The sequence below is a fragment of the Macaca fascicularis genome, chromosome 1, assembly GCF_037993035.2.
Source record: "Macaca fascicularis isolate 582-1 chromosome 1, T2T-MFA8v1.1".
Classification (NCBI taxonomy): domain Eukaryota; kingdom Metazoa; phylum Chordata; class Mammalia; order Primates; family Cercopithecidae; genus Macaca; species Macaca fascicularis.
In genome coordinates, this window is record NC_088375.1 from 124,284,173 (window position 1) to 124,310,157 (window position 25,985).

General features: G+C 41.4%; 1 protein-coding gene across 3 annotated transcripts in view; it reads right to left on the reverse strand.

The window, feature by feature from the left end:
* Positions 1–7,787: 7,787 nt before the first annotated feature.
* AHCYL1 (adenosylhomocysteinase like 1) overlaps positions 7,788–25,985 on the reverse strand; it is a 40,860-nt gene continuing 22,662 nt past the window's right edge. For 2 of the 3 annotated variants that reach the window (XM_005542429.4, XM_073999538.1), the window contains exons 2-17: positions 22,804–22,915; positions 20,581–20,724; positions 19,473–19,573; positions 18,934–19,036; positions 17,006–17,100; positions 16,344–16,450; positions 15,409–15,525; positions 15,128–15,191; positions 14,275–14,363; positions 13,840–13,910; positions 13,389–13,483; positions 13,206–13,304; positions 12,735–12,803; positions 12,228–12,306; positions 10,982–11,102; positions 7,788–9,851 (exon numbers count right to left, since the gene is read on the reverse strand). In XM_005542429.4, the coding sequence (XP_005542486.1) occupies positions 9,845–9,851; positions 10,982–11,102; positions 12,228–12,306; positions 12,735–12,803; positions 13,206–13,304; positions 13,389–13,483; positions 13,840–13,910; positions 14,275–14,363; positions 15,128–15,191; positions 15,409–15,525; positions 16,344–16,450; positions 17,006–17,100; positions 18,934–19,036; positions 19,473–19,573; positions 20,581–20,724; positions 22,804–22,915 (1,473 nt within the window). In that variant the 3' untranslated portion in view covers positions 7,788–9,844. Of the gene's footprint in view, positions 9,852–10,981; positions 11,103–12,227; positions 12,307–12,734; positions 12,980–13,205; positions 13,305–13,388; positions 13,484–13,839; positions 13,911–14,274; positions 14,364–15,127; positions 15,192–15,408; positions 15,526–16,343; positions 16,451–17,005; positions 17,101–18,933; positions 19,037–19,472; positions 19,574–20,580; positions 20,725–22,803; positions 22,916–25,985 lie in introns of all 3 variants that reach the window. The other variant, XR_012416671.1, reaches the window with a different exon arrangement.

Sequence of the window (25,985 nt, forward strand, 5' to 3'; positions counted from 1 at the left end):
GTGTGTGAACCAGGGCAACTCCATCTTGAATAGGGGCTGGGTAAAACGAGGCTGAGACCTACTGGGCTGCATTCCCAGGAGATTAGGGCATTCTTAGTCACAGGATGAGATAGAGGTCAGCACAAGATATACGTCATAAAGATCCTGCTGATAAAACAGTTTGCAGTAAAGAAGCCGGCCCAAACCCACCAAAATCAACATGGCGATGAGAGTGACAGCTAGTCCTCCTCGCTTTTATACTCCCACCAGCACCATGACAGTTTACAAATGCCATGGCAACACCAGGAAGTTATCCCAGATGGTCTACAAAGGGGAGGCATGAATAACCCATCCCTTGTTTAGCATATAATCAAGAAATAAGCATAAAAATGGGCAACCAGCAGCCCTCGGGGCTGCTCTGCCTATGGAGCAGCCATTCTTTTATACTTTGACTTTCATAATAAACTTGCTTTCACATTACGCTATGGACTCGCCCTGAATTCTTTCTTGTGAGAGATCTAAGAGCCCTCTCTTGGGGTCTGGATTGAGACTCTTTCCTGTAACATTTTGAGCCATGGTGGCAGGCGCCTGAAATCCCAGCTACTCAGGAGGCTGAGGCAGGAAAATAGCTTGAACCTGGGAGGCAGAGGCTGCAGTGAGCCGAGACTGCACCACTGCACTCCAACCTGGGTGACAGAGGAAGACTGTGCCTCCAAAAAAAAAAAAAAGAAAAGAAAAAAGAAAACTATAAAGCATTATTTGTTTTTGTTTGTTTGTTTTAATAAAGGAGAATTATTACCAAGAGGTGATAACCAAGGTGAGAAGCCCTTCCTTCACCACGAGCAGTCATTGTTCAAGAGACTGGAGGAAGAAATTTCATATTTGAGCCATTCTAGTATTGCAGGAGCTGCAGGAATATAGTGGCTGCTCCAGGTGGGCTCTGTAGAAGGAAATTGGCATGTATTCTGTGCCTACAGCGTGTCAGGTACTCGGTAACATGTTTCACATTCATTGATACCTAAGTATATGCTGGGAGGCAGAGTGAGCCTGTTTCTAGCAATTTCCATCCTAGCCCTGGACAATACATTGCTAGTCACTGAAATGCTCAATATTAAAGTAATCTATATAGCATATAAAACATTTATGGGTCTGGTCTTACCCTCTAGTTACTGTGTCACATGGAGTTCTCTCCATTAATGGCTATCAGAAGAGGATAATATTAATAATGTTTTGGTTAATTAATAAGGCAAATAACTAATAGTTAATTCTGTCTTCCAAAGGGACCAGCCAGCTTCACTCTGTCTCAGGTCAGATTAATTTATAACATCTCAGCTTTCTTACATACAACATGAATTAGTCAAAAGACTACGTCAAGGCTGGTCATGGTAGCTTATGCCTGTAATCATAGCACTTTGGTAGGCCAAAGTGGAAAGATCACTTGAGATCATGAGTTTAAGACCAGCCTGGGCAACATAGCGAGACCTGATCTCTACAAAAAAATTATAAAATTAGAGGCATTGTGGTGTGCCTGTCATCCCAGCTGCTCAGGAGTCTGAAGTGAGAGAATCGCTTGAGACCAGGAGTTCTGGGCTGCAATGAGGTATGATCCTGCCATTGCACTCCAGCCTGGGAGAAAGAGCAAGACCCTGTCTCTAAACTGAAAACTAAAAAAAAGATTAAGTCAAAGTATTATGTAATATACTGTGTCTTTATCTATTTCCTAAACACCTGGGAAATTCTCAATTTCAAAATATAGGGGTTTCAGAGAAAGAATTTCAGACCTGTATTTTATTATCCTTTCTTGGCAGGAGACCCTGACAACCAGATCACATGAGCAACGCGCCATCTGGTGGTTGCAGTGGAGAACCACGCCACAAGACAGCAGCGAAGAAAGGCCTGGATCCAAGACAAGTACCCTCAGGGCCACAACCCAGAACAATTCCTTCTGGAGGACATTATAAAATGTCTTCAAAGTCCGGGCGGGGTGGCTTACGCCTGAAATCTCAGCACTTTGGGAGACCGAGGCGGGCGATCACGAGGTCAGGAGATCGAGACCATCCTGGCTAACACAGTGAAACCCTGTCTCTACTAAAAATACAAAAAAAAAAAAAAAAAAAATTGCCAGGGGTAGTGGTGCGTGCCTGTGGTCCCAGCTACTCCGGGGGCTGAGGCAGGTGAATCGCTTGAACCTGGGAGGCGGAGGTTGCAGTGAGCCGAGATTGCACCACTGCACTCCAGCTTGGGCAACAGAGTGAGACTTCTCAAAAAATAAATAAACAAATAAATGAAATAAAATGTCTTCAAGGGCTGCCTGTGTGGACAGATGAGATGTTACTTCAGCTTAATAAGTTACTATTCAATGTATTAACGTAACAAAAACATGACTTAAGCTTTTTGAAGTTCAGCTTATAGGCCAGGCGCGGTGGCTCGCACCTGTAATCCCAGCACTTTGGGAAGTCAAGGTGGGTAGATCACTTGAGGTCAGGAGTTCAAGATCATCCTGGCCGAGATGGTGAAACCCCATCTTTACGTAAAATACAAAATCTTACGCGGGAGTGGTGGTACACGCCTGTAGTTCCAGCTACTCAGGAGGCTGAGATGGGAGCATCGCTTGAACCTAAGAAGCAGAGGTTGCAGTGAGCCGAGATCATGCCACTGCACTCCAGCCTGGACAACAGAGTGAGACTCCGTCTCAAAAGAAAAAAAAGTAAAAAAAAGTTCAGCTTATAAATCTTATTGTAAAAACCTAGCAAATATTAATGACTTCTAAGGGATTTTGAATATCCCACTTAAAAACTTAAATTCCTTTAAACCTTTTCAAATATGTTTATACATTTAATATATTAAGTTGCCTTTTGTCAATGGGCACAAAATACAAACAAAATAAAAGCAAACAAAATACTATTCTTTCTTTTCCTTCTTTCTTTCCTTCCTTTTTTTTTTTTTTTTTTCAATTTGAGACAGTTTTCGCTCTTGTCGCCCAGGCTGGAGTGCAGTGGCACAATCTTGGCTCACTGCGACCTCCGCCTCCCGGGTTCAAGCGATTTTCCTGACTCAGCCTCCCAAGTAGCTGGGATTACAGGCGCATGCCACCACACTCGACTAATTTTTTGTGTTTTTAGTAGAATCGGGGTTTCACCATGTTAGCCAGGCTGATCTCGAACTCCTGACCTCAGGTGATCCGCCCACCTTGGCCTCCCAAAGTGCTGGGGTTACAGGCGTGAGCCACACGCCTGGCCAAAATACTATTCTTAAAAGTTCTGATACTGTGTACTTGTATGTTTCCAATACATAGTATAAATTTCCAATACTGTATGTAAAATTGGTTGCAACTTAAAATTGCAAGTTTAAATTGATTACTCAAGTACATATTTCTAAATTGCAATAACAATTACCTTCCCAAGCACTATCTGAGTTGCTTTATCAGTTTGCAACATTTCCTAATCCTAAAGTGAATCCTGGCCAGGATGCAGGTGAATTTAGCATCTGCAACCTAGACTGGAAAACTCTTTGTTCGATATCCTTTTCTTTCATGTTTATTCTCTGTTTCTGCTCTCACACAGAGATCCTTCTTCTTACCTAACAGATTGCAAATCAAATGCTTTCTGTTACATCTTTACCTTTATACCTAACACAACTTTTATACCTGGGATCAGAAAACTTTCTGTAAAGGGCCAGATAGTAAGCATTTTGGGTTTTGTAAGACATTTGTTTGCACCTATTCAGCTTTACCACTGTGGCACGAAAGTAGCCATAGACATTTCATAAATGAATGAGTGTGGCTATGTATTAAAGTTCCATTTATGGACACTAAAATTTGAATCTTATATAATTTTCAAATGTCACAAAATATTAGTGATTTTTTTCAACTGTGTAAAAATGTAAAAACCATTCTTAGCTTGTGAACTACACAAACACAAGCAGTAGGCCAGTTTGGCTGCTGGGAGAGCTATAGTTTTGCCAACCATTGCCCTAACCCAGTGTTTCATACCCATTAGCAGAGAAGTACAGCTGTTAATTCTTCTTTTACATTCTTTCAAAATTTACAAATTTCTCTAGAAATGTCCTGAATTCAGAAGTTATTTGGTGGGGAAGACTTTGTTCAGTATCCATAACCAAGGAACACTCTGGAGTAGTTTCTTGCAACCCCACTCGTCACTCGTCACTTTTTTTTTTTTTTTTTTTTTTGAGACAGGGTCTCACTCTTCTACCCAGGCTGGAGTGCAGTGGCGTGATCAGGGTTACACTGCAGCCTTGACTTCCTGGGCTCAAGCAATCTTCCCACCTCAGCCCTCAAAGTTGTTGGGACTACAAGTGTGCACCACCACATCCAGGTAATTTTTTAAATGAGTCTCACTAATGTTGCGTAGGCTGGTCTCCGACTCCTGAGCTCAAGCAATCCTCCCACCCTGGCCTCGCAACGTGCTGGGATTACAGGAGAAAGCCACTCCGGTTTCTTGTCGAACACTCTGGTCTGTGTATTACTTTAGTGGTGACGTATTGTCAGTGAAATACTTTTTTTGTATAGGCATGTAAAATGCTGTTTTTCTGTTGATTTTATTTTCCTTTACTAATCCAAAAGCCTTCACCTTTATTTTTGGTCTAAGATGTCCCTAAATAGAGCACAATTGATTTTTAAAGTTTTCTCGATGAAGCTGGTCGGATTTTGTGATCTTCAAATTCTCATTGAACAAAATTTTAACTTTGAAATAAACAAACAAAAAAGTAGCAAGTATATTACAAATAATTTTTTCCAGACCCATCCGAAAGTGAATTGTTGACTTGATAACCCATCACTTCTAATACTTTAGTGTTGATTTCCTACAAACAAGCATTCTGTATAACCACAGATCAGCCATTAACATTTGGAAATTAACAGATATTACTATTGCCTCATCCTCCAAGCTCTTTCAAGTTTTACCAGTTTTTCCTATAAAGTCCTTTATATCTTTATATAGCAAAATGAACAAGTTCAGGATAGCATTTGGTGGTTGTATTAGTCTCCTGAAGTTCTTTAGTCATTCGTTGACTTTGATACCTTAGAAGAGCCAGTCCTTTTGTAAAATGTCCTTCAATATGGATTTTTCATATAAGGGATGCTGTATTCTTCTCAATGCAACCTATCAAGTGGCAAAGATCTAGATTTGTCCCATTACTGAGGTTCATTTCTTTCCATTGATTAAGGTGGTCTGCCAGACTTCACTACTGTGAAGCTACTCTTTTCCCCATTATTGTATTTAAGAAATACTTTACGGAAGGCTGCTTTGAAAGTATATATAGGCTGGGCACGGTGGCTCACACCTGTAATCCCAGCACTTTGGGAGGCCGAGGCGGGTGGATCACATGAGGTCAGGAGTTGAAGACCAGCCTGGCCAACATGGTGAAACCCCATCTCTACTAAAAATACAAAAATTAGCCGGGTGTGGTGGTGGGAGTCTGTAATCCCAGCTACTCGGGAGGCTGAGGCACAAGAATCACTTGAATCCGGAAGGCAGAGATTGCAGTGAGCCAAGATCACGCCATTGCATTCCACCCTGGGCGACAGAGTGAGCCTCCATCTCAAAAATAAATAGAATAAAAGAAAATATGTACATATACCATTCCTCATTAAATTTCTATTTACTTATTCAGTCATTCATTTCTATTAGCAGAGAGTCATAGTTTTCTATTTTGTTACAATGCGTTACAAGTCATTACTATTCTGATGCTCAGATTGTCTCAGATTTACCCCATGTAAATCCCTTAAAGCTGGCTTATGTATTTTTAAGCCCTTCCTTGCTTTCTGGCTTATCTTGTACTTTTTTTGCTCTGCCATGAAATCAGTCATTTCTCCAGTGAGTCCTGGCTCCTTTCAGTGGAGAATGTAGTGCCTAGACAGATTTCAAAGGATGCCTTGGAGAGTTTTGAGTTCCAGGCACAGAACTGCCACAGGGGCAGGGCTACTGCGGAGTTCCCACTAGGGCAATGCCTAGTGGAGCTATGGAAGCAAGGTGACCTCAAGAACCCAGAACAAACTCCAGCCTGGGAGAGCTGCAGACATGAGACTCCAACCTGAGAGTTGTCACATGGGCTGCACCAAGCAAAGCTTTTGGAGCCCAAACCCCACCCCAGTGTGTCCAGAGGTAGGGCATGGAGTCAGATTATTCTGAAGCTGTAAGATTTAACATGTGACCTGTTGGATTTTAGATTCGACTGGAATCTGTTACTCCTTTTTTCTTTCCTATTTCTCCCTTTTGGAATAAGAATGTTCCCTATGCCTACCCCACCATTGTATTTTGGAAGTACCTAACTCATTTGATTTTACAGGTTCACAGAGGATGAACTGTATCTTTTTTTTTTAAGATGGAGTTTTGCTCTGTTGCCCAGGCTGGAGTGCAGTGGTACTATCTCAGCTCACTCACTGCAAACTCTGACTCCCAGTTTCAAGTGATGCTCCTGTCTCAGCCCCTGAGTAGCTAGGAGTATGGGCACCCACCACCAGGCCCGGCTAATTTTTGTATTTTTAGTAGAGACAGGGTTTGGCCATGTTGGCCAGGCTGGTCTTGAACTCCTGACCTCAGGTGATCCACCCGCTTCAGCCTCCCCAAGTGCTGGGATTACAGTTGTGAGCCACCATGTCTGGCCTTGGATGAATTATATCTTGAGTCTCACCTGTATCTGATTTAAATGAGACTCTAGACTTCTGAGTTGGTGCTGGAATGTGTTAAGACTTTAAAGGGTATTGAGATGGATTGAATGTATTTTGCATATAAGGAGGACATGAATTTGGGAGGCCAGGGATGGAATGCTGTGATCTGAATGTGTCCCTCAAAATTCATCTGTTGAAGCTTAATTGCCAATGTGATAGTATCAAGACGTAGGGCCTTTAGGAGCTCTGTCCTCATGAATGGGTTGAATGACCTTAAAAAAGGACTGGAGGGAAATAGGTAGGTCCTTTTTGCCCTTCTACTTTCTGCTATATTAGGATGCATAAGAGGCACCATCTTGGAAGCAGGGAGCAGCCCTCTTCAGACACCAAATCTGCCAACGACTTGACCTTGGACTTCCCAGCCTCCAGAACTGTGAGAATATCAATTTCTGTTCTTTATAAATTACTTAGTCTCAGGATTTGGCTGGAGCAGCAGAAACTGACTAAGACAAATACTTTGTTACATCAGAAGACACTAGCCAGTAATCCCAGTACTTTGGGAGGCAGAGGCAGGAGGATCACTTGAGCCCAGGAGTTTGAGATCAGCCTGGACTTCATGATGAAACTCCATCCTTACCAAAAATACAAAAAATTAGCTGAGACTGTGGTCCCAGCTACTTGGGAGGTTGAGGTGGGAGGATCACTTGAGCCTGGGAGGCAGAAGTTGCAGTGAGCTGAGATCAAGCCACTGTACTCCAAGCTGGGTGACAGAGTGAGACCTTGTCTCAAAAAAAAAAAAAAAAAAAAACCAAAAACCCAGACACTGAGACCACTTCAGAAATGGATACAGGTGTAGGAGGAGGCTGAAGCTTACGTAACTTTGGGGGCATTCTTTAGAAATTAGGTCTTAGAAGGAACTATGCAAATGAGGAGCCCTGAGGCTGAAGCAGCAAGTCTGCTTCCTGAAGGAAGTTAGGAGTGAAAGTACCCAGGCCCGGTGCTTGGCACAGAGCAGGCATAGAAAACTTCAGATATTACTGAGGAATCCTGTATCCAGCCTCTACATATTAGGCCCTCAACACATCTCTATTAAATGCTGCTGACCTATAACTTGTCACACCCTAGAAAACAGGTTCTGATGAAGTTTTGCTGTTCAACAAAGAATGACACAGACTGCCAATAAGGTCTTATCATTTTAATCGATTTTAATGATTATTGCTCATCTGCAAGGATTAATATTGCATTCATTAAAAATCATTCAATACAAAATGAACTTGTTCCTCCCAAGTTGCTCTCCACATGCTCCCTCTGATGCCAGACTTTTTTTTTTTTTTTACAGTGTCCTTTGTTACATGGCTTGACAGAGACACAGCCCTTACCTATTATTCCTATGGACACGGTAATAGATATGGGATCGGGGGCAGGCCAGAGGGCAGGTGAATGTGGGTCCCTTCCCTCCAGCAGGGCTGATGTGATGGACACACTGTTGGCCAGGTTACCTCCCCTAACAGATGTGGTGTTCTGATTGGCTGGTTAAGTGCCTGAGGAAAATGGGCCTTAACTGTTAACATCTACAGAGAAGAAAGCATGGTCACACTGGCAAGGAGTGAGAAGGGACTGGGTGGGAGAAAATGGGAGAGAAAAGGGAAAAAAGTTTTGGCAAGACAATTGTCCCCTGCTAAGAAGCTGCAGGGTGAAAGCTTTCCTTTCTTCTATTTTTGTTTTTAATGTCTGTCTCTCTGATCAGTGGAAAAGTGAATATTTCTAGTATCTAGCACTAATGTATGACCCAACTTTGAAGGATCACAAGCTAGAACAAGTTGAGGATTTAAAATCCTGGATAATTATAAACTTAAAGCTCATGAGCATAAAGCTCATTTGACCATGCAGAAATGCTGGGAAGCAGGGTGCATGGCATGGGAATGTATCTCCCTGATCTTTGAGAGAGCCTCTCTGGAGATTCTTTCAGAGCATGAGCCAGGATGTACTGACTACTTTCTTCCCACATCAACTGCCCTTTAAGATTTCAGTTCATAAACTTTTTGTGGTATGTAGCAATCAAAAGTCGCATTACTTCTGTAAAACTAACATTATATAGGGTGTATAATCCCAGACAAATTATATGAAGCTAGATATTTCTTGCCCTGGCCCAATTTATCATTTCTCCTCCTGCCCACACCTACCTCCCTTTAAATATTTTAGGTTGCAGAAGCACAGCTGACCAGAAATTTGCTCTTAAAGATAAATCCTAAAGATAGAACTCAGTGCTTTATACTGAGCAATGGCTCAAGAAATTTGCCTTCAGCACAAGCTGTATGGGACAGAGCTGATAGAATTTGCTGTTATGGCTCCAGTTCACTGATGCTATAAACTATAGGCTAGAAACAGAGGGACTTAAAAGGGCTTGAGACTAGCACTTCTCTAGACTCAGCACCCTTAGCTCCAAAGGTTCGAAAGAGAAATTGGTAACAACTAACCACTCAAGTAGTTCCTCAGCATTAACACTAAAAATTCTCCTTAATTTTTCTGTGTGTTTTTTTTTTTTTTGGACAACAGAAATAAATCCTAGAGGACAAAATTAAACTCAATAGAGTCTAGTTAAAAACTAGAAAAATGAGAAAGTCTGGTGGGAGTAGAGGAAGGGCTGTACTATAAATCCAAGTGGGCCTCCTGGTCTTAACAAGCAACGCTCATTATACACATCTCTGAACCAGACATACCACCTTCACACAGGAAACAGGGCTTGGAACTTCTAAGGGAAATTAACATGCACCACCTACACCTAACCTACCTGCCGGGTAGGTACCATCCCTGCTTCTCTGAAGAAGTGAAAGAGCACTGATTTCAGCAGCTAAGAAATGGGCTCTTTTAAGGCGATTTAGACATTGCAGATTGTTCCACAGAGAAGGTACCTTAGCATTTCCTGTTAATAAGGTACCTAATTAAGACTAAAGTCCCCAGAAATGGTAAAGAAAGAATCACCTTTCTGGGATGGGAGAGTAAAATCCTTCTTTAGTGACTAGGGTGAGGAACCCTGAACTTCTATTTCATCTAAAGAGCCATGAAGCAAGTTCCTGTGTGGTCTGCAGAACTTGGATAATGAGATGAAAAAACAAGAATGAAATTATAGGAAAGAAATCAAGAGGAAAGGAATAAGAAGAAAATAAAAGTTATCTTAAAAAATATTTCTTTTAGAGTGTGTGGGTCATGTGGACTGGTCCTTGGTAATATGGTCCATTAGTATCTGTAAAGAGAGAGAGATTGGTTAACACTTATGTCTTCCATATGAGAGTTCCAAGAGAACAATCAGAAACAGAGCACCTTCTCCAGGGCCCCTCCCCAGCCTGGGTGGGATCCCTGCAGTCATTCTCCAGGGCACCATTCTCCCTTGTTCTTCCACAGGGTCTCTAGCAATGCCATTTCTGGTGTTACCACCTGTTCCCAGGAATGAGTCAGTGTTTTTCTTTTTCTTTTTTTTTTTTTTTTTTTTTGAGACGGAGTCTCGCTTTGTCGCCCAGGCTGGAGTGCAGTGGCCGGATCTCAGCTCACTGCAAGTTCCGCCTCCCGGGTTTACACCATTCTCCTGCCTCAGCCTCCTCTGTAGCTGGGACTACAGGCGCCCGCCACCTCGCCCGGCTAGTTTTTTGTATTTTTTAGTAGAGACGGGGTTTCACCGTGTTAGCCAGGATGGTCTTGATCTCCTGACCTCGTGATCCGCCCGTCTCGGCCTCCCAAAGTGCTGGGATTACAGGCTTGAGCCACCGCGCCCGGCCGAGTCAGTGTTTTTCAACCCTGACTAAACATTACAATAATCTGGGGAGGTTTTACAAAATAATGTTTTGTAAATTTGGTCCCATCGCAGACCAAATATATCAGAATCTCTTGGGGTGAGGCCCAGGCTCCAAAATTTCAAAAAAAACCCCAAACTCCCTTACATCTACGACAATTTCTCTATCTACCTTGTTAACTGGTTTTTTTTTTGTTGTTGTTTTTTTAAGACAGAGTCTCACTCCATCACCCAGGCTGGAGTGCAGTGGTGTGATCCTGGCTCACTGCAACCTCTGCCTCCCGGGTTCAAGTGATTCTTGTGCCTCAGCTACCTGAGTAACTGGGATTACAGGTGCCTGCCACCATGCCTGGCTAAGAGATAGGGCTTCACCATGTTGGCCAGGGTGGTCTTGAACTCCTGACCTCGTGATCCACCCGCCTAGACCTCTCAAAGTGCTGGGATTACAGGTGTGAGCCACCGTACCTGGCCTGGAACAGATTTCTTGTACTCTGGTACAACATTTGATCTTTATGTCAGAAACAGGCTAGCCTGCTTGGTTTAATACTGGGAAAAAGAGCTTTTCACTTGCTTCTCCCCAGGTTTACCTGTAATAATTAGGTTTGAATGGCCCATTTTTGTTGAGTCCCAGATATTTTGCTTGGTCATCTGTCAGCTCTGTAAGGTGGGCATCAAATGATGGCAGGTGCAAGCTGGCAACGTATTCATCTAGGAAGAGCAAAGTGGCAGGAGAGCACACTCCTTTTCAAAATGTCTCTCAGGTTATAACTTCCCATTTTCATTTGAAGCTTTTTTAAGAAAGCAGACAAGGGATGGAATAACTCTAAAAGAATCCACAACTTGAAATATTTGCTTAACAAAAAAAAACCTCAAGGCTGCCTTTCTGGGCAGGGTGCTTCTCTCAGCACATCTCAAGTGAGTTCAGAAAAGCCACTTACCAGGGTAACAAAAGGGAGTGGGCTTTTACCTCTCTATCCTTCTGTGACAAAGCAGGGGCCTTCCCTGCAGTGGCCAACATGTCACATGCTACTCCTACCTTCCTGCAGCAACCTCCTTAACTAGATTAAATTATAGTCAAATTAGCAATCAAAGTGGACACCAGTAAGCTAGGAAGAGCCTGTGTCAATAACACTTATTTAGGATAAGATCCATGGATCTTAGGATCAAATCTTAGGATCATGAATTTCCAAGGTAGTTGGCACAAAATTATTACTTTTCCATAGATAAGCTTCCCTTTTATAATTATACACTTTAAAAAAAAAAAAAAGTCTGAAGTAAGCTATTGGAGGAGAGGACAGCAAGAAGTATTTTAGCGTTAAGAAGTAAGGGATTTGGCCTAGCCAAGGAGATATGGGAGATGGGTACCACCGTGCAGAAAGGTAAAGGACTACAGATGATGTATTATGTCACTTTAACACAGCATGGGTTGCTTACAAGAGATTGGATAGTTTGCATATCCTCACAGATAATGGACAATAAAACCTGTGTTTCTTTCATTTTGGTCCAAGGCTGTATGTACTCAGCTGCACTAGGAAGTTTACTGAACTTAATAAGGCTACTTAGAGTAAGAACATCTACCCTAAACCATTGTGTTAAGCACTGTTACTCATTAGCTGGGATTCTCACACAATTCTACAATGTATGTAGTATTATTCTCATTTTACCAATCAAGAAACTGAGGATCATGGAGATTAGAACTTGTCCTGAGGTCAAACAACCAGTAAGCACAAGAACAGGAATTGGAACTCTGACTCTAAATCCAATGCCTTTCATGGCAGTCATTTTACCAAACTATGCAGCTGTCTGCATAGGATTCCACTGTTTTTCACTCACCCATTTTCTTAGGAAGCAAGTATACATCCTGCTTGTATCGTCCCTCAGGTGCATTATAGAGTTCTATCAGTGCCAAAGCCTAAGGTGGGAAAAGAAGACCAGAAAACATAAAAATAATTGTTAGACAGGTACATAAAAATAAAACCAGGTTTAATAGCATTTGGGTAAGTACTACAGTGATCTACCATAGTGACAGCACCTAAGACTTTGCCTATACTAAAGGGCAGCACACATCCTAAGAGGATTTGTTGTTTTTGTTTAGTTCCTGACAAAAGAACAACTCAAATAAAACTAAGCTGGAACATTATATTCTCAACTAAACAGCCAATTCAACAAATACTGACTAGTGACTCTTTTCTGTACTTGAGAATACCTAAGTCTCAACAATTTATTACATAAAAAAAGAATAGGATGATGAGAACATAGTACAGTACACCCTCACTGGAACTGATCTACGCCCAGTTCCACAAATTGCGGTGCAATGTAAGCAGGCATTTTGCCACATACCTGTGTTGTGGCTGTGATGGACAGAACAAAGGTGGGAACTGTGGAGCAGCTCAAATTGAGTAGACGACCCTGGAAAGGTAAGAGAGAGCCCTGGGATGAGCTCTGTCTCAGATTCCAATGGCATACAAGTCAAGCCAAAGCGGAAGAAGACTTTACACCCCTCTAGACTCAGCTGGAAGAGGAAGAATTACAGTTCCAGATCAGGACTCTAGGCTTTTTCCTATTTTCTGCAAATCCATCTGAGTCTGAAAGGTTAAAGAATCAGCTGTGGTTAGGAAATAGTGTTACTTAGTAATGAGATTTTTTTTAAGTGGTTTTATTTTGGGGACCAGATAATTTGTGAAATATATCTCTCTCCAAAGATAAAATTCAGGGAAACACAGGCCCAATATTTGTTCCCCCCCGCCACCCCCACCATGGATCTAACTACTCTGCTTGTGCTGCTCTGCCAGAGTCCTTTTCTGTGTGTACCTCTGCCAGGAGGACAACTCGTTTGCCATCTGGCCAGATGACATGGTCCACCTGAGAACGTACTCGCTCCCACGTCAGCTCTGGAGTGCGGAGGCTGGTCTGAAAGGAAGAAAGCACAGTTGACTATCGTTATTAATGAAAGGTAGTAGAGAAATGCCTAGCAACAAATGAGAGGAGCCTTACCACATCGATTTCCGTATTAGAATGGCCCATATTGCATACGATACAACTGTTTTTCATGCGATCCAAGTGCTCCCGTGTCACTACATTCTTATTTCCTAAAAGTAAAGATGAGTGGCTAAGGAAAGAGATGCTGGACAACAAAGGTACTGGTTGGCTTTCTGGTAGAACATAGGAGACAGGAGGCTTGCTGGCATTAAAGGACATGTACACATTCTGAGAGAAGACATGCATAACCACTCCTTAGGCTACCTGGTCTTCAGATCAAGCAGTATAAAAAGTCACCAGGGAAAGAAGTTTTTTACTCTGGAAAACATGTTAAGGTTCTGACAGCTTATTCTAGTTCTGAGATCTTTATACTGAACAGAGGTCTCACCTCCTTTGTATGAAAGTCACTAAGACTACTTTCAAGATTTACCCTCTGAATAAACACCCCTCTATGCAAGTTATTTACCTGTGCAAGTTATTACGACATCAACTTGCCGGATGACTTCATTTAGCTTTACCACCCTGAACCCATCCATGCTAGAAGAAAAGAAAGGAACATTATGAGTAAAGCAAGAAGGCAGTGGGAGGGAAGATGGTCATGAAATGAGACAAGATCCCCTTCTAAAGTTGGATCCAGTGCCACCTCACAGGAATGGTGAGTGATAAGCTGTGCTAAACTATATACACTGGCCTCTTCAGAGTCCCTAAGACTCCATCCAGGAAGGAAAACTGCCAAGAGGCTCTAAGAGAGCCCTAGGGTTAGAATGAGAAGAACAGAGCAGTCCTAGCCTTTTCTTCCCCTAGGTGATTTCTGCAAAAATGATTAATATACTCAATTATGAACTCTCGGTAACATAAAGTACCTAGGGTGAATCTAATAGTATTATCAGTCTGTTCTTACCAAGCCTGCAGAGCACAGATGGGGTCGATTTCGGTAATGTAGACAATTGCTCCAAGAGCTTTGAGAGCAGCACAGCAGCCCTTGCCTACCTGCAGAAGAAAAGAACGGTCAAGTCATTAGGTTCATTACATCATGGATATTTCGGATAGGTAGGTTATTTGTGAGACAGGAATTAACCTTCATGAAACAGCCCGTCATCTGATGAGCAACTGCACAGATGCTCCAATCCCAAGCAGAACAGAAACAGATCCAGATTACGTGGTGAACCTCAGTTAGAGAGGTAATTTAGCAGACATGTCATAGGAAGGACTGGGCTTTGCACAGCAGTTTTCATTAGGGAAACAAGACTAAGCAAAAGCAACTTACTCTAAGCAACCTCTAATTTCTTATTCTCTTACTTGACAAGAATCTACTCAAGGATAGCTTCGTAGCTCAGGAACTTCTGTGGGTCATTGCTGAAGACAACAAAATCTGTGACCTATTCCAGTTTGGAGATATTCAACTGTATGCCATTTCAGATTCCACCCTTAATTCTACTGCAAGTCACTTGTGGGAGCTAAAATGCTACACATTCATTTGAATTAAGTCTCATTAAAGGTTATTGTTATAATTGGGGAAAATGATACTGGTATCTATACCACAAAACAAAATGGTAAAATCTGAAAACTCAATTCATTTTGTATGTTTCTGTTCATAAATCTGAATAAAAGACTTTTGCTATTGTTTGAGATACATTATCTAAAAAAATTTAAACCTTGTATCAGTGACTCTAGATTGACAGCATAAGCCTCCTTCACCAACTATTTCTAATAAGTACACAAAAAGAAAGAGACACTGAGACCCAGCTATTTACCTCACCATAGCCACACACCACCACTTGTTTCCCACCAAACATCACATCTGTGGTCCTCTTCAGGCTGTGGAAACAGACAAGGACTCAACTCAAATGTTAACAGCTCAAACTCAGTTCCTCTTCACAGTTAAAAGTGTGGGCCAATGCCCTTGAGAATATCAATTGGAAGCTGGCAGAGCTCAGTATGAAATGGTCCCTCTAATAAACTTTTAAAGCCAAAGGAAGACCAGGGGACAAGACCAGAGCCCCTAGAAATTTGAATATATATACATTCAACCTACCCATCCAAAATGGATTCTCGGCAGCAGTACAAGTTATCAAACTTCTGTTTGGTAACAGAATCATTGACGTTCATGGCTGGAACACAGAGCTTCCCAGCTTTGGAGAGCTGATATAGCCTAAAGGGAGAAGAGGTCACAAAAACAAACAAAAACCAAGTTAGCTGGCACAACATAATATGTGGCAAAATCTGCCTAATTCTCTTCAAGTTCCATGCTGCCCTTCCCAGTCTCATTTATTGCCCAAGGATATTAGAAAACATGATTATTTCCTTGTCATCCCTCCACACTTCTTTTCATTTTCTTCTCCCTTTACCCCTTTTTTGGAAGAAAAAAAAGCCTTTCAATTGAAGAAATGTACTTCTCTTCCCTTTATAGGGCGTGTTATTTCCTTTGATCAGCAGTTTTCAATAGAAATCCATGCCTACTTCTGATAAACAAAGACTATCAATGATTCTGATATGGTTCCGTGTGTGTGTGTGTGAGAGAGAGTAAGCATGTGCAATGTGCCCCCAAGAAACACTCTTTCAGATATCTTTTCAGTATTCCGACAAGCCAAGAATATTTTGCCCAGTTTTACTTTTTGTAGTGTTAACATGTAGTTTTACAATAGGATTGTTTTTCATATTTCAAATATAAAATGATAATACAATATTGAATACAGTTTTTCAAGATACACTTATTCCCTACCCGCCCCTCAACACTAGTTGAGAATCACTCAGTGGAGTAAATGGGAGAGAAAAATGTATGAACTAGAACCTGAAATAACTTCCTTCTAGGATCAACTTGATTTTTCAAAAGTAAAAACTCAGAAGTTTTATCTAATGAAGATATTCCCATTTAGTTATAAGTCTGAAACACAGTCCTAAAGCCTAAGAGAGACCAGAAGAGTTTGCTGAGGCAAGGACACAAGGGGCAGCTACTCCAGAATCTGTTACCTGTGAACACCAGTCACGCTCTCTTCCACAATGCCTCGGATCTTCTTAAACACGTTTGGATACTTCTTATAAACCCAGTGGGTTAAGTCTCCCCCATCATCCAGGATCTATAGAACAGCCAGAAGACTTCTATGGGCATTCAGGCTGCTAGGGCTGGGGGGAACTTTGAACCCACTTTCTGTACTAGTAAGAGAGCCCTGTATGTTTTGGAAGAGCACTCCTCAGAGCTCCTTAGAGCAGGCTTAGATAGTGGAAATACAGTCAAATTTGTTGGTGTAAAATGGTTAAAAGGATTCCTAGGTTTGTTTTAGGCTACAGTGATGAGTATTAAGCTAATCACAGACTCATTTTTAGTCTAGAGTCTTGAAATATATAGGCCCTTTGAATATAAAACGAGAACTGGGGCAGAAGGAAAGAAAGCAGAATCCTACTCCAAAGAAGCACCACTATTTCGTTCTGGTGTGTCTGGTGCTAGTCTTACCCTTCCCCCACCTTTCCATTCAGTACTCAGACCCATTCTGAATAGGTATCAAGCTAAACACTTTAGCAACAAAGTCAGTGCATAAGACCAAACATCCAAAACATATTTAGGGAACCATGCTTTGAGGGAAAAAAAGGAAATAAATCTATTGTCAAAGTGTAGGATGTATATGCATTATTACCATGTTGGCCTGCCACCCATCCATGTTCACACAGCGGTCAATACACCACCAGAAGTCATCTTCTGACTCGCCCTTCCAAGCGAACACTGCAACTCCTGTAGAGACAGAAATGAATCAGCTGCCCGCCTCCTTTGAGGAATGTCCTGTACCAAATCACTTTCTGAGATCCATGTGAAGAGAAAAAGGCAAAAGAAACAATTTCAGAAAGGAAAATATTTAGAGCCAAAAGTCAAAGAATCACTTTTGCTTCAGAAATTAATTATGTTAAGAAATTAAGGAATTTTTGTTTTAAAAGTATTTTGGAACCTTAAAGTGTTCCTTTCTTTGGGCTAATTTTATACTGAGAAGGAGATAAAATGAAGTGGGAATTAATATAAAGCTGTTAACTGGAGCATTATTGATATTAGTAAACATCTTGAAACAATCTAAATGTTCACCATTAGGAAAATAGTGAAGTAAAATCACATAGCCATATGAATGAGTATTACAAATGATGCTGTCAAACTTTTCAGTGACATGGAAAACTACATCTGAAAATATTATATTTAGGTTATAAAACTGTATACATATTAGAATTTATTTCATCCATGTAAAGTAGAAAAAAGGAAAAGGGAAAAAATTCATCAAATACTCTATGTAGTGGGATTGTAGGTTTTTTGGGAACTTCCTAAATTTTTTGCAGTAAACACTTATCAGAAAAGAATAAACAAAAAACCCCAGAAGTATTATAAAGTTACTTTCTGAGGTTCTTAGAAAGATGAGAGGTCTGGCTGGGTGCAGTGTCTCACGCCTGTAATCCCAGCACTTTGGGAGGCCAAGGCAGGCAGATCAAACATCCAGGCTGGTCAGGAGTTCGAGACTAGCCTGGCCAACATGGTGAAACCCCATCTCTACTACAAATACAAAAATTAGCTGGGTGTGGTGGCGTGCATCTGCAATCCCAGCTACTCAGGAGGCTGAGGCACGATAATCACTTGAATCCAGGAGGCAGGGGTTGCAGTTAGCCGAGACTGCACCATTGCACTCCAGCCTGGGCAACAGAGTAAGGCTCCATCTTGATAAAGAGAAAGAGAAAGAGAAAGAGAAAGAGAAAGAGAAAGAGAAGAAAGAGAAGGGAAGAGAGAAAGATGAGAGGTCCTCAAAGAAACTTCATGGTGATTTTCTTCTGAACATTTGAATAATAAAAATTATTATTATTGTTATTAATTTTTGAGATGGAGTTTCACTCTGTCACCCAGGCTGCAGTGCAGTGGCATGATCTCGGATCACTGCAGTCTCTGCCTCCCGGGTTCAAGTGATTCTCCTACCTCAGCCTCCGGAGTAGCTGAAATTACAGGCGCACACCACCACTCCCGGCTAACTTTTGTATTTTTAGTAGAGGTGGGGTTTTACCATGTTGGCCAGGCTGGTCTTGAACTCCTGGCCTCAAGTGATCTGCCCGCCTCGGCCTCCCAAAGTGCTGGGATTACAGGCATGGGCCACCAGGCCTGGCCTGAATAATAAAAAATTATTTTGTTTAATTAAACTCATGAATAGCTCATATATTTTCAATGCCATACTGAATACCAAATTATTTAATGCACTATCAATATAAAAGGCACTTCCTACTTGTGCTCTCTCACAAAACTGATAGCACGTATATAGTTTAACATTCTTCCTCGTTCAACTAACACCAGAACTGTGCATGTCCCCATGCCATTAGATTATTTTCAAAGGTCATTTTTAATGACTACATAATATTCCATCATGGATATACATCTTAATTTTATTATCCACATTCTTCCTGTTGAGGTTTTCACCATCCCCAATTTTACAGCCTCTAGACATATATGACATTGTAATGACAATTTTGATACATAAAAGTTATATGTTTGGATAACTATTTTGGGGCAAATTTGGTAAAAAAAAAAAAAAAATACTGAACTTACCAGCTTCAGCCAGTGCTGCAGCTACTTCATTCTGAGTTGAGTAGATGTTACAAGCAGACCAGCGGCACTGAGCCCCCAGAGCACAGAGTGTCTCAATCAACACCTGTGTAGAGGTATAGGAAGACAGGGTGAGGAAGAGAAGGGCCACCCAGGAATGGAGAGCAAGCCTCAGCAAGATAACAATACCTATCAACTCTGCACCAACAGGCGCTACACTGGGAAGTTAGAAAGGGGTGTACTCCAGCGAGGTGGTGCACTGGTGTTTAACTTTACATAAAACGTAGGTTTCTAAAAGTCTTCATAACATTTTATAACAATCATATGTTTGCAAATCTAGACTTTCCTAGGTTAAGTTTGCTGAAAGTGGGTTTACACATACAAAAAACCCCCAGAAAACCCCACTATTGTGTAGCAGGGAGATCCTACTAATAGTTAGCATTTGGAGGTTGGTGAGTTAGGAAGGAAAAGTGAAACAAAAAAAAACATTGATTTCTTTCTTCCCCTTATCAGAAGTCCCTCTTTTCTTCCAACAAACTCACCGCTGTCTGGGCTGTGATGTGTGTACAGCCCACTATTTTAGCACCAGCCAAGGGCTTCTCCCCCTGAGCACGTTTCCTGAGTGAAATCAGAGCAGACATGTCTGTGAAAGAACAGAGGATTTGAGCTAGGTCTGCACTAGCAGTATCATCAGTTCCTGCCCCAGGGCTGGTCTGGATCTGTTGAGATACGGTGAGATGAGACAGAAAAACTTTAAGCCTATTTTCATGATGACTGGCAGCTTCAACAGCACAGTAATAGTGGAGAGCGGTCATGCAACCACTTGGAGTTTCTCTCTTCCTCTACTGCTTCAGCTTTATACACAGAGGACTGAACAGAGAATGAAGTAAATCCTTAAAACTGATCAAAATGAAGGGTAAATCTCATCATTCATTTGGGAAGAGAGGAAAGTAGTTAAGGCACTGGCTAACAGATCCCTATATATAAAATCATCAGACCAGAAAGACTGTACCCTCAGCTGAAATCACTAACTTCTGTTTTTCTATGCTGTCTTACCGTATCCTGTCAGTCTGTTTGGTTTCTCTATTCTCTTTCAGTAAAGAACATGCCTTCAATGTGTAAACAACACAAGAGTAAAGAGGACCTTACTGGGAGTGGTTGGGGTAGGGAAACCAAGATTCAACTGTTTGTCAGTCACTTTTACTCTGCTCCAGCAGAGGGTGCTCAGGACCAAACAAGACGCTAGGTCACCACATCCTTAGCTTAAAACCCTTCCTCATCAGCTGTTTCTGGGCAATCTGGGTCTCTGGCATTGGCAGCTATAGTAAGATCCCATATAACCAACTACCAAGTAGTGATCTAGGACTTGCCAATTCTGCCATGTAGATCTTTGAATACGGTGGTGGGGTGGGGCGGGGAGGAAAACAGAAACTACTCTGTGTGTCATCACCACATGCTGAGAACAGAAGGAAGAGAGAACAAGAATCCTGAGACTCAAGTTCCATAGAGAGAGAAGTGTGTATCCGGAAGTCCATAATACTTTCTTCCCAGTATACTTTCAAGTCAGCTTTCAAGTCTTAAGTTGTTTGTGGATTCTGATGGCCAACAAGAGGGTCGTTTCTCGTCCCCTAAACCACTCCCTTTCTTTACCTTGCTCTGCAATCTCAATCTCCCGGCGTCCAAATTCGGCCTGCTTGATGTTCTTCACACAGAAATTGCTGCTGCCCTTGGAGTTGGTTTGCTGCTTCTCTCGGGGAGAAACCTCATCATCAGAGCTATCTGTGTAGGATGCAGCTAGAGCCAGGAAAGAAAAAAACAAGGATAGAAAAACCTCAGTGGCCCCAACTCTACAGAGTGCAGTCCCCAAGGGACTTTCATTTAAGTCAAGGGAACACTCTTAATTGGAGTTACCTTTTATAACCCTCTCACTTCTGCTCCTCTAGGCTCTAATTGGTGGTATGAATGAAAATGTTGTGGATGCTTCCGTGTTGCAGCTCTTTCACCCACCCTAACAATATTATGCCATTAGTGCCTGTGATAAGGGACTACTGATTCTAAACCTGTACCAGCTATAGTAATCCCAGATAATAGAGGTACCTGGTCCCATCTGGATTGGAACTAGACCTGGCAAAAACAGAAGAACAATTTAGGGCAGATAAGGAACGGTATTTCTGTAGATTACTGGTTCTCAAATTCAAGCATCTGTCAGGATCACATGGAAGGTTTGTTAAAACATATATTGCTAGACCCCATGGCCAGTTTCCCATTTGGCAGGTATGGGGTGGCACCTAAGAAGTAGTATTTCTAACAAGTTACCAGGTGTTGCTGATGCTGCTAGTCAGAGGACCATGCTTTGAGAACCATGGATATAGACAAAAGTGATTAGATAGTCTTACAAGGGATTTTACACTAAGTTGTGCTCAAGGAATAGAGAAAGAAATAAATGGCACAAAAGGCAAGCAGCTCTGGTTCTATTGATAGCCCTGGGAAAGTCTGTCAAAATGACCAACTTAAAAAGCGGTTTCACATAAAAGCCAAAAATACCACTTATCCGACAGATATGCATGAGGATATACAACAATCATTCCTTACCTCTCAAATCACTTTTTTCCTCTCTGAATTGAGTATCTTCCTCATCACAGTTTCTAGTATATCTGGACTCTCTCATGGACTGACTTCTATGTACAGGTCCTCCTCCGGTCCAGCTAACACAAATACTACTAAAGCTTATCTTCCCCACGATGACAATTTAACCATATCACTAAGCTTTTTAAAAGGCTCTAATACATTTCTGTAACATGGCCATCAAGATCTTTGAAGACTTTTTAAAAGCCTTCTTCAGTCGTTTTATCGTTCTTCCTCTCTTCCTCTCATAACTCAATTTTTCACAATTAATTTTTCTTCTTTCTTGGCTACAATTAGCCTGCTTGTCACACACCACTTTTTATCTGTCACTCCAAGATGACATATAATGGCTTTTCATTTATGTTAATCCTTAATGTAAGTAATACAATGTAAAAGGTATTCTGGCAAAGGACAATGAATGGTTTTTGGTACAAATATCTCTGCTGACATTAATAGCAATCTGTAACCTCTTAATCGTTTAACAATGAGTCTTCACTTAAACAACAACAAAGTTGTATTGGATGCCCCGTTAGATGTCCCTAATGTTTTCTCCTACATTCAGCTGCCAAGATTCTATATTCTTTTCCATGCTAATTTTCTAATACATACTCTGTAGTTGGGAAGGACACAATACGAAACAGAAAAAGACTTTATTTATAGAGAGTTAAGACAGGAGGAGAGAACTACAAAGAAACAGAGCTGGAGTCACATTATAGTAGTCTGAATCTTTCCTACTCCAGAGGCTAACAGGGAGGATATTTCAACAGAAGGAATAACCCAATAAATAAAAGAAGCCTAGATATTAATTTTCTTGTTACAATCTAAGCAGTCTTGGGGACAAGAAAGAAAGAGATAGGTGGCAGGATATATTTCATACAAAGAAATCGCGCTTCAAAATGCACTTCTTTTTTAAGGCCAATTCTGTCAGCCAAAATAGCATTGATTTCTTCCCTTTGAAATGCGGGTGGATCAATGTGGGAATGGGAACTAGCCCAGTCCTACCAACTGGCCACTGGCCACAGACCACACACATAGACAGCCAGGGGGAAGAAAGTCTCGAGTCAACAGAAGCTTCCCCAGCTACTAGCCTGACTGCAGAACATTCCCAGTGCCCAGCCACTAACTAACAGTTTTCAGCACAAAGGTGGGCAGTCATAACATGAGGTATTTTCAGATTGCTAAGTGAACAACACTGGTAGCAAACAGGGAAGAGAGATTAGAGAGGACATAGAGTTCATTCACACCTACCTGAACTGTAGCTGTCAGTGGAGGACTGTGAAATCGAGCGAGACAAAGATCTTCGGCCAGTTTTGGTGGGGAATTTGGTGAACTCCTGCATGTCATCAGCAAACTGGATTTGCTATATAAAAGGAAAACAAACAGTTGAAAACTTGTACGGAAAATCAGTGAAATGTTTTCTTTTTGTAAGGTTATACATTGCCTTTCCTAAAAGCCAGTGTTGTCACATGGCTCCTACTAAGCCAGCAACTTTCCCACCAGAAATGGGGGAAGGCTGAGGCTCCCAAAACGTCAATCACTGTCTCCTCCCAATTGTTTCTGCAGGATTTGGGAGGAGGGGCTAAGGTTAAGACCTAACTTCTTTTAGTATTTGTCCAATTTTACAAATCTTTCTCACATTCCATCAAGTTTTTTTTCCCTCTTATAACCCTGACAGATTAAACTCTTTACCCTTCTTCCCAAATCTTTCAGAAAACAGAATCTCATAGTGCTACTGGGGTTTTTGGTTTTTGTTTTCATAATATTCTCTTGTAGCACATTCCTAAAGTTGGCGATGGTCTTGCTTTCTGAAAGAATTATAAAGAGATGACTAGAAATGGTGATGGGCATTAGGGTGCCAATACTCAGAGCCCAACCATATGTCTATACTTCACAAAGCCAATGTAGTATCTCCAGAACCTTCTATCCTAGTAAAAATTTAAAATACCAGAATATAATTATAAAGATAAATTGAAAAACCCACACACACTATAGTAAAATCTAACTCATTAGGACTAATTTGAAGGAAGGAGAAAATAATGACTTGGTAAACTTTGCATTAAAAACTTCCTTAAATGGGCCAGGCGCCGTGGCTCACGCCTGTAATCCCAGCACTTTGGGAGGTCAAGGCGGGTAGATCACGAGGTCAGGAGATGGAGACCAGCCTGGCCAAGATGGTGAATCCCCTTCTCTACTAAAAATACAAAAATTAGCTGGGATTGGTGGCAGGCACCTGTAATCCCAGCTACTTGGGAGGCTGAGGCAGGGAACTGCTTGAACCCGGGAGGCGGTGGTTGCAGTAAGCTGAGATCGTGCCACTGCACTCCAGCCTGGGTGACAGAGCAAGACTCCATCTCAAACAACAACGACAACAACAACAAAAACAAACAAACAAACTTCCTTAAATGAAGTCAGAACTAGATAATTCTTTGAAGAATACTTGGAAAACTGGATCTAATCAATAGCAAATAGCTTGCAATTGATATTATTTATAGATTTATAAAGTGTGTAACACTTTTATTACATGGTTTAAACCTTCCTGAACTCCTGTTTAAACTCTGATAAACCCTTTCTTCAAAATAAAATAAACTTCACCATCCTGAAATAAGCAGGATGGTTTGAGAATGTGAACTGAGATTCTGTCCACAATCCAACTAAATCTGAAAAGGTTCCCATAGAGAATCCATTAAGCTAAGTCTTTGGCAAATACTCTGGAAGTGTAAATGACTACAGATTAAAATCTTCTCTGTATAATACTGGCAACATGGGTATAGCCACTTTAAATTAAAGCCAGGAACAGTAAACTACTCGTTAGTTACAGCTACAAAAGCTTCACCTCCTCTTTCACAAGTACCCTTCAGCTAGGGGAGCACCAGATTGCAGTGTAGGAATCAGGTTTAAGTGGGCAGCCTAGGCATAAGCAGCTAATATAAACAAATTGGAAACGGAATTAGCAGGACTCCACAGGTAATAAGGCAGTAATTAAGGGAACACAGGTTTGTGTTTGCAACTTTCTATCTAGCATGGTTCACAGCGAGAATGAAAGCAGAGACCAGCCATGTAGTAACAGCCATGGATACTATCAGTAGTAGGCCTAAGATAAAACCCTGAGGGTACTTCTATTTAAAACTTATCCTAGTTCAGTATCCAGCTGGGCAAATTTTTTTCTTTAGCCTACTCTGTGAAATAAGGAGGTGACAGAGGACAGATCCTGTTTAATTAAATCTAAGGACAGATCCTAAAGGCATGGAAGGGAATGAGCTACCTATGCTGGCACTTAGCCCAGGGTCTTAAACATATGGGAAGGCATTCAATGAATATCTGTAGAAGGAGTGATCCTTTCAAAATCCTTTCTTATGTTTCCACACAATTAGGATTCAAAAAAGGAAAGGAAGAAAAAAATACTTTCTTGTGTAAAATAAATCAATCAAGTTTCAAAGATAAATAAAAAAGTAAATAAAGACTCAAGTCAAACCACATATACTGCACCGGAGCTAAACAAATATCTTTATACATCCAAAGCTGCTTTTTTAGTTTAGGTGCTAAAATTTTAACGATAAATAGCTTAAACATCAAAAGCACAACTATCTTTCAAAAAAAAAAAAAATACTCATTGAGGTGGCCACAGGTCAGCATTTGCCCTTCTAGATAGGATTCCTCACTGCATGTTCACATGATTTCTGCTGTCAGCAAAGCTAGTTTCACTGAAGAAATTAATCCAGGACCAAGGTAATGACTTCCAATTCAATATGCTGTTATTTTGGTGATGGCAAAAAATACAGTCACGAGACCATCAAACCCTCTTAACACTCTCCAGAGGCAGCCCTTCCTCCACCAGCCTCCCTGCTGCCGGCATAATGCAGACTATTCTATTCGGAAGCTGCTCTCCCCTCTGCTGATTCCTTCCTCTGTTTGCCTTTTTTCAAAGGGTTCTGGGCATGTTCCCAGATGCCAGGTACATGAAGGGTGACGGTGGGGGAGGGAACTGCAATAACGCTTGCAGTTTTTTAGATAGAGAGGTGGCTGTGGCAAGAGAGAAATGTTTTTCTTCAGCAACTTAAAAACTGAATAATCATAATTTCCCCTTATATTAATACAGCTCATCAGTAGCCTAAAGCTAAGCAAAATCTTTCCCATCTAAAAATATTCGACTGTATTGCAAGCAGCTTAGCAGCTTACTAACCAGTGCAGTGCCCCTACCTCCCCATCTCTCAAATAATGAATATGGTCCATATTTGAAGTGGGTAGAATGTTAACTCAAGCCATGGCAAGGATGAATGGGTTGCGTATTCTTGCAGCTGTTTGACATTCTCACCACTTATAAGGTGTCCCAGCAAGGTCTTCTCTTCCACCCCAAATTACATGCTGAAGAGAATCTGTGTTAAAATTGATGCTGTGGAATACATTTGCTCTGCCAGTTTCCTCCAGACCTG